At 41.8% G+C, this 20,041-nt stretch overlaps 1 protein-coding gene across 1 annotated transcript in view; it reads right to left on the bottom strand.

Moving 5' to 3' along the window:
- Positions 1–734: 734 nt before the first annotated feature.
- The window catches only part of PROM2 (prominin 2), a 42,473-nt gene continuing 23,166 nt past the window's right edge, over positions 735–20,041 (bottom strand). Inside the window, exons 10-23 of the mRNA XM_075272891.1 lie at positions 19,858–20,017; positions 19,232–19,384; positions 16,702–16,825; positions 16,512–16,603; positions 15,609–15,690; positions 13,426–13,572; positions 12,696–12,764; positions 11,426–11,518; positions 10,165–10,218; positions 9,873–9,953; positions 8,256–8,324; positions 3,353–3,442; positions 1,861–1,958; positions 735–952 (exon numbers count right to left, since the gene is read on the bottom strand). Coding sequence (XP_075128992.1) covers positions 886–952; positions 1,861–1,958; positions 3,353–3,442; positions 8,256–8,324; positions 9,873–9,953; positions 10,165–10,218; positions 11,426–11,518; positions 12,696–12,764; positions 13,426–13,572; positions 15,609–15,690; positions 16,512–16,603; positions 16,702–16,825; positions 19,232–19,384; positions 19,858–20,017 — 1,379 coding nt within the window. The 3' untranslated portion in view covers positions 735–885. The remainder of the gene's footprint in view (positions 953–1,860; positions 1,959–3,352; positions 3,443–8,255; positions 8,325–9,872; positions 9,954–10,164; positions 10,219–11,425; positions 11,519–12,695; positions 12,765–13,425; positions 13,573–15,608; positions 15,691–16,511; positions 16,604–16,701; positions 16,826–19,231; positions 19,385–19,857; positions 20,018–20,041) is intronic.

Here is a 20,041-nt window from a genome sequence, read left to right as displayed (position 1 = left end):
GTTATACCATACGTTATACCATACCGGGCCCCATTACATCTTCATCACAGATGTAAATGCATACTGTTTCTATGGCCGGGGCTTATCAGAATCCCATCTATGGTTCCCTTTTTCCTTAGACTTAGCAGGAAGAGTGCATGCTCGGGAAGATAACCCGGCCACGATAAAGACCTCATGGCTGGGTGTCTGACAAGTCCCGGACCATAGAAAGCTTCTGCATTCATGGTCATATCCATTGGCTTCCTATCAAGACAACAGATGTCACTGCTAAGATGGTTAGAGAAAATCTTTAAAATTCTGCAAAATTTATAATTATTTATATTTGCAAAAATGTCTAACTATTATATGACTTTGTTCATGGGAACATTCATTTAATATTTGACATGTGGATGCCCTGATATGGACATATGTACTGGAGGACCCAACACATGTATGTACTACATAGACAACCTGTAGCAACAGTGGAATGATGAAACTCTCCTTGCGGAGGCGCTGCAGGAGCAGTGATCACTTACTGCTAGATACTCCATATATTACAGTCATGTGACGAGCTTCTTCATGTGGAGCCCGTACAGTTCAATGTAGACGACCCCTTTGATCCTAATTTTAGTCCACTTAACTATTCATGTCTGTCTTCAATTCAGTTTCACTTGGTCTTGCTTCCAGTAAAATGAACACTTATAATGCTGAATAGTCAGTCACATTTAAAGGGCCGGTATCTGATATAGTTGCTTCTTATTGTTGCATAAAGTTCATCTCTTGTAACAAAAGAAAAGACGTCTTAGTTCCATGATCTAGCTGTGATGACGTAGATTTGAAGGTTCACCATGGAGTCCGGGGATTCTTTAGCTTCACAGAAGAAAGCTGTCCCTCTAGAGATCAGAATCAGTGTCTCCCAACATTTGTGCGTGCAGTCAATGGGAACAGATTCTCCTCCTCGGGGGTGGGGTCTCTGCAGGCAGAGCAGAGAAATTAAGATGGTGGGCTAGAGAGTCAGAGAGAGTCTGCGTAAGAAACCCAAAGAAACAGAAAGCGATAGTGTTAGCATGGGCCATTGAGAATAGCATGTAATAATACTATATAATATAAGCATCCATTCTTAAAAGATAAAGAGATATTAATCGAGATGCTCAATGTTATGATCAAAGGTTTTAGAAAGCGAATATCACCCAAAAGAAAGAGGAAAACACACTTGCGTATGGTAACCATTACCATATACAGTGAAACCTCTTTGAGACAACCACACAAAATTGCATTAAAAAATTTTTTTCCAAGGTGTGGTCATCTCAAAGAAGATGGCTACTAGAATAGAAAAGAGAAAATCCATTACAGAAATTGTGGTCTGGTTAAGGGGGGTGGTCTTTTGGAGAAATTTCACTATAGATATAGATCCCTCTCACCCTCTCGCAGCAAAAAGTCGCAGCACAAATATAAACAGCAATGTGCCACCTACTGGATAAATCCTATAATGGACAATGACTGCCTATCCAAGAGACAGGTGGAATACTTATGACCAATGGCACCACCACAATCACTAGAACAGAGTCCATCATTCCCCTTCACTGTATAACCAGAGAGGCGTTTGAATGGAGGGGCAATAGGGCATTCCAAGTCTATAAGGGTAACAGAAACAGCCAAGTAAAACGCTGTTTCCCCATAGACACTGAGTGGTGCGGCACCGGGCATCGTCCACAGTCTCTCCAAATTCCTCCCCCCCCCCCCATTCCGTGACTACATGTACTGAGTGTAACAGGAATACCCATGCCTAGAACTCGGTGATAACACTGGACCTTCGTACTTGCATTGTATATATTATTATAGTAGGAGTAAAGTGATGTATCAAGCAAGGGGAATACTCACCGAGACTTGGGTGCAATATACTGTGCAGACTTAATACTCAATAATATATTAGGGATCAGTAAAATGGCGCACCAACCGAGACAAAACCAGAAGCCGTTCTACAAGGGAACAACACAAAGAATATCAATGGTTTTAGCAGGCTCAATTGGAAGGTTCAGTATATACTTAGTACTACATTTTGGCTGAGGCATGATCCCTATAGAGCAGGGGTAGGGAACCTTTGGCTCTCCAGCTGCTGTGAAACTACAACTCCCAGCATGCTCCATTCACTTCCATGGGCGTTCCAAGAACAGCAGAGCCAGTATGCATGCTGGGAGTTGTAGTCTTGCAACAGCTGGAGAGCCGTACGTTCCCTAACCCTGCTATAGAGCATGAGCTACATATAAATCTGCCAAGCTTTACCAAATTCGCCAATATTACTTCCTTGTCTGCCTACTTATTGCTAGTCCATCTATTTATTATGTAAAGAGTAGACCCACTTTCCTAAAGATAGCTATAACATCTCCAGTAGCTTTGGGATGCTATACTTTCCCGACTTCCCACACTACACACTATGTTTGGCCAAGTATGCAGACTTATCTCCTTTAAGGATCAGACATGTTAAAACCTAACATGACCAACCCTTCACCCCCTTTCTCTCCCTCCCCAAGATCTTCCAAAGGAACACATGGTTGGACTGTGCCACCACAACTATTGAGATCTGCCAAATTTAATGTGTATAGTCGCCTAAATGGGGCATTCCCATAAAAGAGTTTCACCCGCGTTCCTCCATTTCCTGATTTCATTGACAATTTGATGGGCTTAATCTGTGTGATGAACAGAACAGGTCAGGCCAGCAGCATGTCTCAAAACTGTGCTTGTTACAAACTGCACACTGTTATCTCTGGATTTACATACAGAGATAACAGAAGTGTTGGTCAGCCACTATTCTAACCCTTTATCAGAGTTCAGCAGCTAACTGCACTTTGCTGAGCTGACAGAAGACAATAGATGTGGCTGGGAACAGGAACCAACCTGGCCTCTGCTGCTAGATAGCAGAGGTGGTCTGAAATCTAGGCAATGAAATGTAAACACTCAGGATACAAAGATGATTAAAGCAATATATTGGGTAAAACACTTCAGTTAGCTTAAGCTACCACTTTATATATGACCCTGGAGATGGGAGATGGGTTCAACGTTGCATAACTCCCATAGAGCGGAATAGACGTTATGGAAATCGCATAGAGCAGCGCTGCTCACCTGTTTCCTTTAGTCCCACTCTGTATGTCCTATATACTATCATCTATTATTATATCGCACGTATCTCCAGTTCCAAGAACCTTCAGTAACATTTCCTTGTATATGTGACTGATATGAGCGGTATTATTTATAAGACCAGCCTAACCTGCTTTACAGTGATACTTGATGTTATAATAAATCATAGCAGTTTCCACCTTATATCTATATGTGTGCAGTGTAAATATCCTGAACACCATCTTGCAATTCTACTCACCCAGGGGTCCGTCACATGATTGCAGAGCACAACCCGAGCATTGTCAAGTGTTATGGGCACTGAGCGGCAGGAGGCGATATTATTTGTGATCTGGAATAAGAATACACACAGTCAGTTACACAATGGACTCAAGTCACTTCCATCAGTTAAATGTCATCTACTTGGCATTACAGGTAGGTTCTCTCTGGGCTGTACAGTGCGGTATATTCTATCCTTTTCTATAGTCCTATAAATGTACTGCAGTGAACGCAGCAGACTGGTGCGGGGTACAATTACTGCTGATGGTTTATGTAATGAAATCTAATCTGTGATTGGTTGTTTTTTCACTAGTGATCACTGAACTGTGACATCACTGTACTTATATCTGCACTGTGACATCACTGTGTGTATTATCCCTGTACTGTATCAACACTGTGTTTATAATCCATGTAATGTAACATCACTGCATCTCACTGTGTGTATTATCTCTGTACTGTGACATCACTGTCTATATTATCCCTGTACTGTGACATCATTGTGTGTATTATCTCTGTACTGTGACATCACTGTGTGTATTATCCCTGTACTGTGACATCACTGTGTGTATTATCCCTGTACTGTGACATCACTGTGTGTATTATCCCTGTACTGTGACATCACTGTGTGTATTTTCTCTGTACTGTGATATCACTGTGTGTATTATCCCTGTACTGTGACATCACTGTGTGTATTATCTGTGTACTGTGACATCACTGTGTGTATTATCCCTGTACTGTGACATCACTGTCTATATTATCCCTGTACTGTGACATCACTGTGTGTATTATCTCTGTACTGTGACATCACTGTGTGTATTATCCCTGTACTGTGACATCACTGTGTGTATTATCCATGTACTGTGACATCACTGTGTGTATTATCCGTGTACTGTGACATCACTGTGTGTATTATCTCTGTACTGTGACATCACTGTGTGTATTATCCGTGTACTGTGACATCACTGTGTGTATTATCCCTGTACTGTGACATCACTGTGTGTATTATCCCTGTACTGTGACATCACTGTGTGTATTATCTCTGTACTGTGACATCACTGTGTGTATTATCCCTGTACTGTGACATCACTGTGTGTATTATCTCTGTACTGTGACATCACTGTGTGTATTATCCCTATACTGTGACATCACTGTGTGTATTATCCCTGTACTGTGACATCACTGTGTGTATTATCCCTGTACTGTGACATCACTGTGTGTATTATCCCTGTACTGTGACATCACTGTATGTATTATCTCTGTACTGTGACATCACTGTGTGTATTATCCCTGTACTGTGACATCACTGTGTGTATTATCCCTGTACTGTGACATCACTGTGTGTATTATCTCTGTACTGTGACATCACTGTGTGTATTATCCCTGTACTGTGACATCACTGTGTGTATTATCCCTGTACTGTGACATCACTGTGTGTATTATCCCTGTACTGTGACATCACTGTGTGTATTATCCCTGCACTGTGACATCACTGTGTGTATTATCCCTGTACTGTGACATCACTGTGTGTATTATCCCTGTACTGTGACATCACTGTGTGTATTATCCTGTACTGTGACATCACTGTGTGTATTATCCTGTACTGTGACATCACTGTCTATATTATCCCTGTACTGTGACATCACTGTGTGTATTATCCCTGTACTGTGACATCACTGTGTGTATTATCCCTGTACTGTGACATCACTGTGTGTATTATCCCTGTACTGTGACATCACTGTGTGTATTATCCTGTACTGTGACATCACTATGTGTATTATCTCTGTACTGTGACATCACTGTGTGTATTATCCCTGTACTGTGACATCACTGTGTGTATTATCCCTGTACTGTGACATCACTGTGTGTATTATCCTGTACTGTGACATCACTGTGTGTATTATCCCTGTACTGTGACATCACTGTGTGTATTATCCCTATACTGTGACATCACTGTGTATATTATCCCTGTACTGTGACATCACTGTGTATATTATCCCTGTACTGTGACATCACTGTGTGTATTATCTCTGTACTGTGACATCACTGTGTGTATTATCCCTGTACTGTGACATCACTGTGTGTATTATCCCTGTCCTGTGACATCACTGTGTGTATTATCCCTGTACTGTGACATCACTGTGTGTATTATCCCTGTACTGTGACATCACTGTGTGTATTATCCCTGTACTGTGACATCACTGTGTGTATTATCTCTGTACTGTGACATCACTGTGTGTATTATCCCTGTCCTGTGACATCACTGTGTGTATTATCCCTGTACTGTGACATCACTGTGTGTATTATCCCTGTACTGTGACAGCACTGTGTGTATTATCCCTGTACTGTGACATCACTGTGTGTATTATCTCTGTACTGTGACATCACTGTGTGTATTATCCCAACATAATCATAGTCTTTTTACTTTCTGAATCTGCCACTAAAATTGATCATGATAAAGAAGGGACCCATTCCACGGATGTAGTCATATCTCAGCCCTGTGTATTACTGCTATTCCTTATATACATTGTCCTACCAGAGGTTCCCTATGGAACAATGTAGTGTATCCATATAGTAAGTGAAACTGAGCCGTCAGCTTTGTACCCTTATCTGCAGAAAACCATTAGTTACGACATAAAGTATGTAGTGGCTTGGTCATACTTCTGTTTATCCTAAGATACTCAAAGTCATAGAGCAATTAAATTTAACCTCTTAGTAGCTTTTTTTTGTACAAAACTATATAAACCAGCTATTAAATTGTTTTAACCCCTCTAATGGACTTTTCCTAAAAATGACTATATGTGTTTACAGTTCCCAGTAGTAATAACAGCTCCTCGTGTTTGCTTGGTTTCCTCCGGGTACTCCAGTTTCTTCCCACACTTCAAAGACATACTGATAGAGAATGTAGATTATGAGCCCTATATGGGACAGTGACTGACAATGCCTATAAAGCGCTGCGGAATATGTTGGCGCTATACAAATAAGAGAGATTTAAGATATTATAATCTGACCAAGAACCACATCTGCATAGACTTTCTGTCTGTGTTGGTGTAAATTTTCTCCGGGTAATCTCCTTCCACACTCAAAATCTTTACTGATACAGGATTTAGATTATGAGCCCTACTTGGCTGAGGTGCATTTTTGGCCACTTTCTAGGTACAGCCCAGTTAGTAAATATGGCCATGTCTAGGTCTGTAAAGCTATGCAGAATATTTTGCCACCACATGAGTAAGAGAAATAAATATACGGTAATAATGCATGAAGAATAAGGGTGTACTGTATCTAGCAAAGATTGGGCACCATAGCAAAATTTTGATTTGAGCCCTCCTACCCCTACACGGCAAAGCAACCCCTTTCCTGGCCCCCACATGGTATAACGTCCCATTTACTCACAGTATAATGTCCCATAGTGGCCCCTCTACACAGTATAATGTCCCATAGTGGCCCCTGCACACAGTATAATGTCCCATAGTGGCCCCTGCACACAGTATTATCCCCCATAGTGGCCCCTGCACACAGTATTATCCCCCATAGTGGCCTCTCTACACAGTATAATGTCCCATAGTGGCCTCTCTACACAGTATTGTCCCATAGCGGCCCCCCCACACAGTATAATGTCCCATAGTGGCCCTTCCACACAGTATAATGTCCCATAGTGGCCCCTCTAAACAGTATAATGTCCCATAGTGGCCCCTGCACACAGAATAATGTCCCATAGTGGCCCCTGCACACAGTATAATGTCCCATAGTGGCCCCTATAGTGTTTATTATCCACAAAGTATTATTAGACTCTGGGGTCTGAAGAGATCGGATGATGATCGGAGGCCTAGTGTAGGTGAGCAAACGTAAAAACTAGTGTTACTGGGCTACTGATGGCGTGATTATGCGTTGTGATACAGGCCTGACTCGTGATGTCATTGAAGAGGCCTGAAGACCTGAACCAATGCTCAGGAGAGGTGAGTAATACTGCTTTTTATGTTTGCCACCTCAGATCATTATACTCTGGGGTCCGATCAGTATACTCTGGAGTCTGAAGACTCCCCATAGTATATTAATAGCACTTTCGTTTCGGGCATGTTGGAGTTGACCTTGAAGCAAATCATTTGTCACTAGGGTGTATTCCTTGTCACATAGCTCACATATATCCTACAGATATATCCTTCATGGACAATCAAAGGGTTCTGTGTAGGTTAACTGTGAACCACCAGATTCTTTGGGGTATTGTTTATAGTACTGGTCTCCTTGTATTGGAAAGAGAGACCTTATGTGCCCCTTAAGGACCCACGTTCCGAATGTAACTCCATGCATCCCCTCAAGTTACACCCCTGACCAGACCTAAAAAACCCAATCAATCCTGGTGTAAAGTGAAATGTATTTGGATAACCTGATGTCCATACTAACTCAATAAATGTGAATGCTCCTATAAAACCAGTCTATCATATGCAGAAACAGGTTCTACAGGTACTGCGCTACAGTATGGCGGTTATATTTACCATGAGTAATAAAGTGAATGTCATACACACCCAAGAAGCTTAAAAAGAGGTTACTAAAAGGCGCGACCCATGATATTCTGCAATAAATCCAGACAATTACCTAAAGCGATTGTATATAATATCTCTACAATACACCTGTAATCTTCATATATAATCCGCAGAGATAGCCTGCAGCTGCACACCTTTGTATAGTTAAAAGATTTACTTGGGCTTCTTCCAAAAACAGCACCACTCTTGTTTATGGGCCGTGTCTGGTATTGCAAATCAACCCATTTAAGTGAATGGACTAAGCTGCAATACCAGACACCACCTGTGAATACGAGTGGCGCTGTTTTAAGAAGAAACAACAGATTTTTATTCTCATATAAATCATTTGTCAACATTTTAACAACTTACGGTTTTCTTCACCCACTTGATATAGTCGGTAAAATATCCTAAAGCTTGATCGAGCAGACACTTGCTTTCCTATTGAATTAACCAGAAATAAAACGAGCCATTTATTTTATAGTTCAATAGTAATAGATGGTTACAATACACATGATAAAGAGTAGAGATGAGCGAGTACTGTTCGGATCAGCCGATCCGAATAGTACTCGCTCATCTCTAATAAAGAGGACCTCTACTGACGTGTCTGATGTATTACTCGAATTCTGCATTAAATACCAATTCTGGGACATATTTTCTTATACATTTGTATTGTACCATTCCTCTGTAATTCCTGCAGAAGATTTATGGATTATAAAAACATTCCCATATTGGAAGCTCAGATTGGACAGTGTCAGTCCAAGGTGGTAACGGCCAATTCCAATGTATTTAGAAATTTCCAGGAGGAATAACAGAGGCACAGCACAATGAAGAGTTAAATGAAAAAGGCTCCATGAGGAATACATATAATTACTGTAACAGACAAGTCAGGTGAGGTGAGCAGGCCTATTTAATGTGACAAATATGTTACGCATGTTGCCCTATCCTAATAGTGTTTATACTGTACATGACTAAGTACTAAAACACACACGGACTCCGGCGTCTTATAGTTTTTTTGTAATATAACTGAATTTTTTAATATGGCCAGCACACCCTGGTGTACTGAGTTATATGCTGATCATGGATCACCATAAGACAGAGACCCAGCATTTATATGGATCCAAAAGTTAAAGGGGTTTTCCCATTTCAGTGTTTTAGCAGTTTGCCTGCTGTCTCTTCTTCTCATTTCCTATATTTCTCCCCCACCCTCTTGTTGAATTATCACAATACGTATGCAGATCAGATAATGTGCACATGCTTGTACAAAATGGACTCAGTGTTATCTGTGTGTTTATATAGAGAGATAACAGATTCGGCTTTATCAGCAAAATGCAATTAGCTGAACTGATTAAGTGACATCACTGATCCTATCGCACAGGTCCATGGTTATGGAAACGCTGTGTAAACCATGGGAGGAATAAGTACACATAACAGGCAAACAAAGTAGCATTTCGAAAGCAATATATTTAGGAAAAGTCTTCTACCGGTATAGATAGGATCTTTGAGATGGGGCAACCCATTTAAGTCATGTTACTGCCTTTCTATGAATGTATATGGTTAGAAAGTTTAGGGGGTATTCCCATCTGAGCCCTTTATGGCCAAGATGAGAATACATCCATATGCTGTAGCCAGAGGTGGCAAAGCTTGTTGTGCAATACTGTTCCCCCAACCCACTATATTGTGGTCAGAGATGGCTAGGATACCTGAAGTGGCTGTACTCTTCTGTAACCATATCTCTCATCGAAGTGAATAGGAGCAGAGGAAACACACGTTACTCCCATTCACTTGTATGGGTGTTAAGGTAACAGTGTTGCACAGCCATCTTGACTGTTTCCATATACCCAGCTGCAGCATAGGCACAGGAAGTCTAATCTCTGCCATAAAAGGCTCAGATGGAACATCCCTTTAAAGGTGTTATAAATCAAAGGAACCTATAATTTATATAAGCTTGTACCTGTACCGAGCTCCACTGACTACAGTAGTACTTACATTCTTCAATTGCTCGATTGTTCCCTGAATTAAAGGTCCTTTCAGCTTATAGATACTTTCCACTGTGCGTTGTATTCCAACCTTAAAGGACAAACACATGTATGGGATTAGATATGTAGCTAATGGATTCAAGGAGCTTTATCAGATATACAAGCTGATATATTGCATCTCATGAATGGGGCTGAGCTATAATATAAGACACAGTCTATGTACACAGGTGGTGCTATTTTTGGAAATAAATCCTAACTTTTGTTATCATTTCATATATGGGACCATAGTCGTCTATACTCACATCAAGTTTAGGAGCCAAGACTGCCAAAGCTTGGATACTGTTATTTAACTTCCCCTAAAATAAAAAAGCAATAGTCAGACAGAATATTCACTATATACAATGTATTGTACAGCTGTTTAGCTTTGGTGCTCTTGTTGTTTGTGACCAATGACTTGCTTTGTGGCATGCTGTAATTTAAGTTGGGACTAAAATGAAATTTCTGTCTCGTGACTGAACCTTTAACTATAGCTTCCATGTTATAGATACAATCCATTATACAGCTCGATATAATCCTGGGACTAGTGTATGGCTAGCTGTAGACACCTCTAGGTGGAGTTGCTTGCAAATTTATATAGCAGAGAGCTCCCTCTAGTGGTGTCTTCTGGCAGCCAGAATTGTATAAAGGGAATGAGATCACTATCAGACATTTGACTATCATGAGTGCATATACAGTAGATATAGCCCACAGTTAGGACCACCCACTGGACTCCTAAGTATGAAAGGGATTTAAATGAGCAAAATATAAGCCATACTGAATCTATTCCAACAAGTTATATCAACCTGATCAGCTCCTCCTGCTCTATAACATGCTGCCCATGGAAAGAGATGCATATACAATGTGGCGAGTTATCTTTTATTGAAGATACATTATGAGTCAGCATTGAATTATTAACCTGCTTCCATACAAATTATAGTTATACTTCATCCCCATTACTGTCCCGAACCACCACACATAATACAATAGCTTCTTCACTGTCCTACACTGCAAGAAATAATAACTAATAGCAGACTTCCAAGTACCACCCGAGAGGGCTTAAAGTAACACTTTACCCAACTCACCTATTATGTGTTAACCCTAGAGATGGGCGAACCTCGCAAGACTCGTTTGGCTGAATATTTATAGGTTTGCCCCCCCTGTTTCATGACAGCAGCACACCCCTCATGTCTATGATTGGGCCTCAGTGGCTCCCAGTAGATGCTGACATTATTGAGAATGCTGGAAGAGGCCCGAACCGGATGCTGAGGAGCCCAGGAGAGGTGAGTAACACTGTTATATTTACTCACCTCCCCTGGACTTCCACTTATTATACTTTGGGGGTCTCAAGAGAAAATTCATAGGGAATATGGTTCACTCATCCCTAGTTAACCTCTAAACTAGGAATACCAGAACCACCTTATGAAAAACAGGAGATGTCAATAAATTTGGACCCCAAACCTCTATCTTTTATAAAATATATCTAACACCATCGATCTTTTATATTATGTATTGTGATTTACCTACCATGACGGAGGTTTCATAGTGTTCGGTGGTATTTTGTAGATCTCTTAGAGCGGCTGCCTCGTTCTCCAGCTGACTCCTTACCGTTGCGTTACTCTGTATAAGGATAAGATAATCCAACACTAGAAATACGGCCACTTGGCTTAAAACCTGATGTAATCACAAAGCTCAATCCCAAGGCTTATTATTGGCATTGGAATCCCAATGGTTATAAGTAGATGCAATCCGTACAGAATTAGAAGATACACACGTGTTCTGGGATAGCTGTCATGTAAGCCTGAACTCAAGAGGTCATAAAGGGGGCATTAAGGAAACATACAACTAAAACCGAGAGGTGGAAAAGTAGCAGTCTTAACTGAGCCTTGATGTCTTAGGAGATCCAAAGGCTCCTCTTTCGCATGAGAAGACGCTAGTGTTACTGGCGCTAGGTAGGTAACACGTGTTACAGGTTTTGCATTGGGATACAAGATCTTCAAACTATAAAGGAAACCTAAAAATGAGTTGTACACATATACAGAAGATGATCTAGAGCCCACCATCTGGAAAAACTTCTGCATATCCCTAAAACAAAAATTCTGCAGAAAACCAGGAGATTAAGCTTTTGCTGGTCTGTTTAATCTATAGCGCTATTGCATATCAGACAGAGGGGGGAGGCTCCTGCTGCAGACAGTTGACATTCTGTTTGGAGAATGATTAAAAGGCAGAGGCCTATTAAGAGGCTTATTCCTTCAGCTTGCAATTTTCATTAGCTGACCAGCTACAGACAAATGGGCTGATCAGTTGAGTGTCTCGTGCTGTGGGTATGAATATAACCTAATAATTCTGGTGCAATAGAACTGAAATCTGCACCATGTCGATAACTGGCATAGATTTAAGGGTATAATTCACACTCAAACATTCAAACAGTTTCTGTGCCTCGTTCGACAAGTGGGTGAGACTGTTGGAAAGAGGTGACCTGATAGGTTCCCTTTAATATGTAACACATGGGAATGAACTAATAAGCAGTTCACGTTGCAGAAACGCAACTTTTTTTGTTGCAGATTTTGTTGCGGTTTTTTGAGCCAAAGTTAGGAATGGACTGAGCATATGGTAGAAGTATAAGAACTTCCTATGTATTTCCCATTGTGCTTGGCATTGACTCAAAAAGCGCAGTAAAATCTGCAATAAAAAAGGCTGCGTTTCCGCAACGTGGGGTCTCAGCCTAAAGTTAGACTAGAGAATGGATCACACAGGTATACCATGTTTAGAAATAAAATCATGATTTATGGTTTACCTGGCTGGAAGCAACAACGTCAAGGTATGGGATAAACTGGCTCAAATCCTGAATCACACGAGGTTGTAACTGGTGGAAAAGAGAAGAAAATGGTCGATAATGAAAAATATCACATGTGACGTAACTGATATTGAGGAGGAACAAGAGCAGAAATAGAGCTGGGGAACAATGGACACCGGCACAGGTGACATCTGGCTGGGGTGTGATATATAGAACGTACGTGCGGACAAGTCTTAACCGCTGCTAAAGTATTTGGGGATGTTTCAGACATATTTGAAGGCACTTGTCACAGTAAAGGTAGTCTGTCAGGTTCAACATGTCTTTGAAAGCAATTACAGTGCCATGTGGGGGACCTTTAATAGGAGATGAAACAGAACTTTGTAGTCACAAACTCATGAAGAAGTGCAGAGATAATCGACTTTTTAAGAATATGCAAATCAGAATGCAAGTGCACCGGGGTGGGGCCTGATTTACCAGATTTGCCCACACTCAGCCCCATCCTCCATCACAGCTGTCTGTAGGCAAATTTGGTGAATAAGCTCCGCCCTTTGTGCACTTGCAGGCTGACAATCTCTACAGTAATCATTAAGGGACAGTATGTAGTGTAGAGGCTAGGACTATAATGTTAGGTCTGTCTCCTGGCTGGTAAATCCACCTCACACAGGGACCAAGTCTCATCTACACTTCTTGGATTAGGCTCTTGACCATTATTAATTGACCATTGACATACCTGTGTCAGGTTGATATTGAAAGGCCCTTGGCCCAATCCACTGTTCTTATAGTCTTGTAGAACCATCACTGCAATATTGGAGATCATTTCGAGTCCGGGCACAGACACATTAAAGTTGTCTATCTGCTTCTTTAGTTGTATTGCATACTGGGAGGAAGTTATAGGAAAGTAATAAGAGGACAGGTTAGTTACTATACAGTCGGTATCGGCATTACTCAATAGATATTAATACAAGGCGCTCGGGATGATTCACAAAGTGTACTGTAATGTCTCAGCCCTTCACACAATACTAGCCTGAAGCTGAAACCAAAATAACTCAAATTATAGTATAGAGCACAATGGAGGAGTTTGGCATTGGGTTGTTTTCATGTACTCGCATGCTAAATAAGACAAACGCCCTATGGTTTTCCTAGTACTGCTTAGCATACAATATCGAAATTTTGTTGTACTATACAGTGTCTTGCGAAAGTATTTGGCCCCCTTGAATTTTTAAACCTTTTGCCACATTTCAGGCTTCAAACATAAAGATATAAAATTTAAATTTTTTGGGGAAGAATCAACAACAAGTGGGACACAGTTGTGAAGTGGAACGAAATTTATTGGATATTTTAAACTTTTTCAACAAATAAAAAACTGAAAAGTGGGGCGTGAAATATTATTCGGCCCCTTTACTTTCAGTGCAGCAGACTCACTCGGTTCAGTTCAGTTCAGATCTCTGACTGATCCAATGTTGTCCTAAATGACTGATGATGAGAAATACAATCCACCGGTGTGTAACCAAGTCTCCGTATAAATGCACCTGCTCTGTGATAGGCTCAGGGGTCTGTATAAAGCGCAGAGAGCATCATGAAGACCAAGGAACACACCAGGCAGGTCCGAGATACTGTTGTGGAGAAGTTTAAACCCGGATTTGGATACAAAAAGATTTCCCAAGCTTTAAACATCCCAAGGAGCCCCGTGCAAGCAATCATATTGAAATGGAAGGTGTATGAGACCACTGCAAATCTACCAAGACCCGGCCGTCCCTCTAAACTTTCATCTCAAACAAGGAGAAGACTGATCAGAGATGCAGCCAAGAGGCCCATGATCACTCTGGATGAACTGCAGAGATCTACAGCTGAGGTGGGAGAGTCTGTCCTTAGGACAACAATCAGTCGTACACTGCACAAATCTGGCCTTTATGGAAGAGTGGTAAGAAGAAAGCCATTTCTCAAAGATATCCATAAAAAGTCTTGTTTAAAGTTTGCCACAAGCCACCTGGGAGACACCAAACATGTGGAAGAAGGTGCTCTGCTCAGATGACCCAAAATCGAACCTTTTGGCCACAATGTAAAACAATATGTTTGGCGTAAAAGCAACACAGCTCATCACCCTGAACACACCATCCCCCCACTGTCAGACATGGTGGTGGCAGCATCATGGTTTGGGCCTGCTTTTCTTCAGCAGGGGCAGGGAAGATGGTTACAATTGATGGGAAGATGGATGGAGCCAAATACAGGACCATTCTGGAAGAAAACCTGTTGGAGTCTGCAAAAGACCTGAGACTGGGACGGAGATTTATCTTCCAACAAAACAATGATCCAAAACACAAAGCAAAATCTACAATGGAATGGCTGACAAATAAACGTATCCAGGTGTGAGAATGACCAAGTCACAGTCCAGACCTGAATCCAATCGAGAATCTGTGGAAAGAGCTGAAAACTGCTGCTCACAAACGTCTCCATCCAACCTCACTGAGCTCCAGCTGTTTTGTAAGGAAGAATGGGCAAGAATTTCAGTCTCTCGATGTGCAAAACTGATAGAGACAAACCCCAAGCGACCTGCAGCTGTAATCGCAGCAAAAGGTGGCGCTACAAAGTATTAACGCAAGGGGGGCAAATAATTTTGCACGCTCAATTTTTCATGTTTTTTATTTGTTAAAAAAGTTTAAAATATCCAATAAGTTTCGTTCCACTTCACAATTGTGTCCCACTTGTTGAATCTTCCCCCAAAAATTAAAATTTGATATCTTTATGTTTGAAGCCTGAAATGTGGCAAAAGGTTGAAAAGTTCAAGGGGGCCGAATACTTTTGCAAGGCACTGTATATCAAATTCTCATGTTGTAGAAAACATACATACAAGAAGATATGGCACACCCTGGCTCATAGTACCCCAAATTCATTACAATGACTTGGGTTCCTTACCTGAGACATGTTGAAGGCAGCATCCAAGTCTATAGGCTTGATCTCAAGCACTTCCCATATTGGAGCACCACGCTTGCACTGTCTGGAATGGATTAACACAGTCTAAGATAATTACCATAATTCTACTTTTCCTACAACTATCACTTTTATCTAAATTAAGCTTAAGGTGGCCGTACACAATAGATGAAGGGCTTATCCACATGATAGTCTTAAGGCCTTGTCCACCGATATTGGCGAGTCTGGCAGGCTTGGATATGTGTATTGGATGACATATTCTCAACCTATGAATTTCAACATGCCGGATCCTTTGCTGTTAAGGGAGATAGATTTGTCTGACAAACCAAATGGACATGTGTATGGGGAGGTTGTGAGTAATATCTGTCAGTCAAATGACCATTCAGATGCCAACTGGATGTGTATGGCCACCTTAAAGCTGCGTTGAACCACAACCATGAGTCGTACTGTAGCAGCTATAGTTCTTCTTGCCCTTTCTATATCTAGCCTTCCATTGCTTTTATAAAAACTAACCCTTCCTATTTCCCTTAAACCTAATAAAATAATTTCTAAGGCTGGCATCACATCTGGAGACTCCAACACAGAAACTGCCGAAAATCGGTAAAGAAAAAAGTCCTGGATGGAGTTTGAGTGGATAGTGACTATCAAGATCTGGAGGACGGATATTGTGCCTCATTGACTGCAATACTTCATTTCTCCTGCGGAGGTGCTGCAGTGAAACTGCTTTGTTACTCCACAGAGTATAGCTAACCTTTTGGGGTCCTAGTAAGGGCTACCCTGAAATCAACTTAACATTTATGGACTTGTCAAGCAAAAAGGCATAGTCAAAAGCAAATATAACAGCCAGATACAAAATATTAGGGAAACAGATGAGTAGATGACACTCACTTATACATATCGCTGAAGTTAGAACTTTCTCTGAGCCCAATTTCTCTTTTCAGGTTGATGTTATGAGGTAGGTTGTTTGGGTCATCTAGAAACTGTATATATATGTAATGAAACAAGGGGTCACATACTTAAGTAGTTATCACATGACGACTCTTACTATAGGAGTTATAGTTTTTTTCCATTTACTAACCCTATAAATATCTCCATTGGCCCAGTGATTGCAGACCAGGGTCTCTACATTTCCTCCGATCAGGAAGGTGGTGAACACGAATAAGATGATCAGCCAGGAGAACAGGAGGGAGAGATATATCTCACTGCAATAGAACAGCTCTATTAGATGGACAGCTCTATATTATCTATGTGTAATACACTGTACATATCATATATCAACAGGTTATTTCCATACGTTAAATCACTAGAATATATCATAACTGTATGTTCAATGGGGATGGGGGGGACTGACAACTGGGTAAAGGACAACCAATTTAAATGTACCTCCCGCAGCAAAATTGGTGAAGGACCCAATGATTGGACCTCCACCAATCATAATGTAATGGCACAGCCTAGCAATACTATATGATAATGTTCTAATAACCCGTTTGGTTTTCATACCATCAAGACAGCCATGTTACTATAACTAGGGTTGAGCGATTGGGATCGGAAAAGATCGGATTCCGATCGGCGATCGAGTAAATTTCACGATAGAGATCGGAAAATCTTTTCAAGTGGGATCGAGATCAGAGGTTATCTCAAGATCGGCTCAACCCTAAAAGTGACTTTTCCCATAGAAAAGCATTGACTAGGGTTTAGGATCGGGATCGGAAAAGATCGGATTCTGATCGGCGATCGAGCAAATTTCACGATCGAGATCGGGATCGAGATCGGCTGGAAAGTGATCGGAAATCGGATTTTAAAATCGATCTTGAAATCTCAAGATCGACTCAACCCTAACTATAACCTGTGTAACAATGAAATATAGCCCAATATTGCCCAATCCCACAATATCTAAAGTTATTGTCAGGTTAGCTGTCACAGCCCCGTATACAGTATGAAGTCTTTATGCATGCCATTGTAATTCCAAGTATAAAGTATTACTTATCGCTTCGATATAAGTCATTTCAGAGGTCGTACCTCCAAACCGCGGTCAGGCTGTATAATCTACATCAGGCCAAGCGGAGATCACTCCACACAGAGAACTAAATGATCCTGAAGTCTTCTTTTTCTTTAGCTGCTATGACTCCTATTATTTTCTTCTATCTGCTATTCTGAGCTTATGTGTGTGTCCTTCTGTAATATATTACTGTTATTATCCTGTATCCAGTTTATCCATGCTGCTGTAACACACTGAAATTTCCCCATGGTAGGACAATTAAAGAATTATCTTATCTTATCTTCAGACAGGGAATGTGGTTTATGGTGTTCTGATGAAGGCTACCTACATGGTCCTTGCTTTATGTCACATGTCCAGGAAAATTACGTACCGTATTTTACGGACTATAAGGCGCACTGGACTATAAGCCGCATTGCCCATGAGCGCCTTATAGTCCGTCTCGGTTCATATATAAGGCGCACCGGACTATAAGCCGCAGTCTGGTGCGCATTATATCTTATTGAAAGCGGCGGCAGGCAGACTTTGCCAGCGGCCGCTTAACCCCCCGCGTGCCAGCCGCTTCTATTGGAAGCGCTCGGCAGGCGAGGAGGGGCTCTATCAGCAAAATCATGCTGATAGAGCCCAACCGTAAACGTTAGATTAAACTACCCCCCCGTTTTAAAATAAAAGCCTGAAACAGAATGTGAAACTTACCGAGCGGTGCAGGGTGGGCGGGCATTCAGGCCTCCTCTTCCTCCGATGTTCCGTCCTCCTCCGGCGCTCGCAAGCTGATAATGGCCAGGGCACATGCGCAGTAGAAGCATTATGATATTGCGCATGCGCCCCGGCCATTATCAGCGAGCGCCGGAGGAGAAGGACGGAACATCGGAGGCAGAGGAGGCCTGAATGCCCGCCCGCCCTGCACCGCTGGGTAAGTTTCACGTTCTGTTTCAGGCCGGCGTGACAGCAGGGCTGCCGGACACTTCCCATTCATTTCTATGGGAGCCGGCATGCGAGCGAGCGCTCCCCATAGAAATGAATGGACTGCTTTTTTCCATTCATTTCTATAGGGAGCGCTCGCATGCCGGCTCCCATAGAAATGAATAGGAAGTGTCCGGCAGCCCTGCTGTAACGCCGGCGTGTACGGCTGTGATACACGCCGGCGTTCCATAGTGTGAATGCACCCTTAGGGTGCATGCACACTGAGTAACGCCGGGCGTGTATGAGAGCCGTACATGCCGGCATTACAGCAGACTGCCGAACACTTCCCATTCACTTCAATGGGAGCGCTCGTAAACGCCGCTGTTACGAGCGCTCCCATTGAAGTGAATGGGAAGTGTTCGGCAGTCTGCTGTAATGCCGGCGTGTACGGCTCTCATACACGCCCGGCGTTACTCAGTGTGCATGCACCCTTACGGTGCCTTTTATGTATGTATGGAAGCGGCACGCAGTCTTTGCCGCCGCTTCCATCCATATATAAGCCGCACTGGACTATAAGCCGCACTTACGATTTCTGAGGAAATCGTAGGTTTTTATGTGCGCCTTATAGTCCGGAAAATACGGTACTTGTGTGCATGACTTCCGCAGTTTCACTAGTCTACTGACTTGGGGGCTCTTTTAGGTTACTTACATTAAGAGGAATCCAACTCCATCCCTTCTCCTGCGTCTGCTGTTCACAGGATCCCTCAATAGATAGAGTCCCCAAACTCCGAAAAGTAGGCCCAGGATAGTGGAAATAGCTATGAGGAGAAGGACACAGCACAGAACAACGCCTACTATCCACCTGTGGATTCAGAAGTGATAGAAATGTAGAGTAATGTGGTGGACAATTACACCCAGTAATAAACAGATGGAACTTAGGATACTTTTTAATAAGGTCATTAGAATGTTTGTGCATCTAAGATTTGTACATTATATAGTTAGTATGTTAAATAATGTGGGGGCGGGACATAACACCATTGAGGAACACCCCCGAGGATCCATGTGTCATGCTCCGCCCCCTCATAGCCTGTACTATGCTGAAAGTAGTGTCACATAGACATTAAATCACCATGTATTCCTGGACTTATGGAAAATTCGGACAACTCTGATCTGTACTCACATAGTCATTTCAATGGAGAGTAACTACATTGTCATAGACCGTGTGGAATGAAGTCCTTTGAACCCGACGCCCCTTATTAACATGTCAGTAGGGTATATATAGCTCCACTAATTTCAGTCAATTGGTAATAAGACATATGTACAATTTATATGTACCTGTAATACTCATAGCGCTCTACTTCATTGCCATAAGTTTTGGTCTTCTGCTCAAAGTTAAGTACGGCTTCCTCTATAGGATGAATATACCGGAGAACAGGGATTTTGCTTGCATAAGCCATAATTTCTTGTTCGTTCTTATTCAAGGCAAATGTAATTTCTGAAATCAGAGGGAACACAGCAA

Source organism: Leptodactylus fuscus, chromosome 5, assembly GCF_031893055.1.
Source record: "Leptodactylus fuscus isolate aLepFus1 chromosome 5, aLepFus1.hap2, whole genome shotgun sequence".
NCBI classification, from domain to species: Eukaryota; Metazoa; Chordata; class Amphibia; order Anura; family Leptodactylidae; genus Leptodactylus; species Leptodactylus fuscus.
The sequence above is the reverse complement of the archived record's forward strand: the minus strand, read 5'-3'. Positions and strand labels throughout refer to the sequence as shown.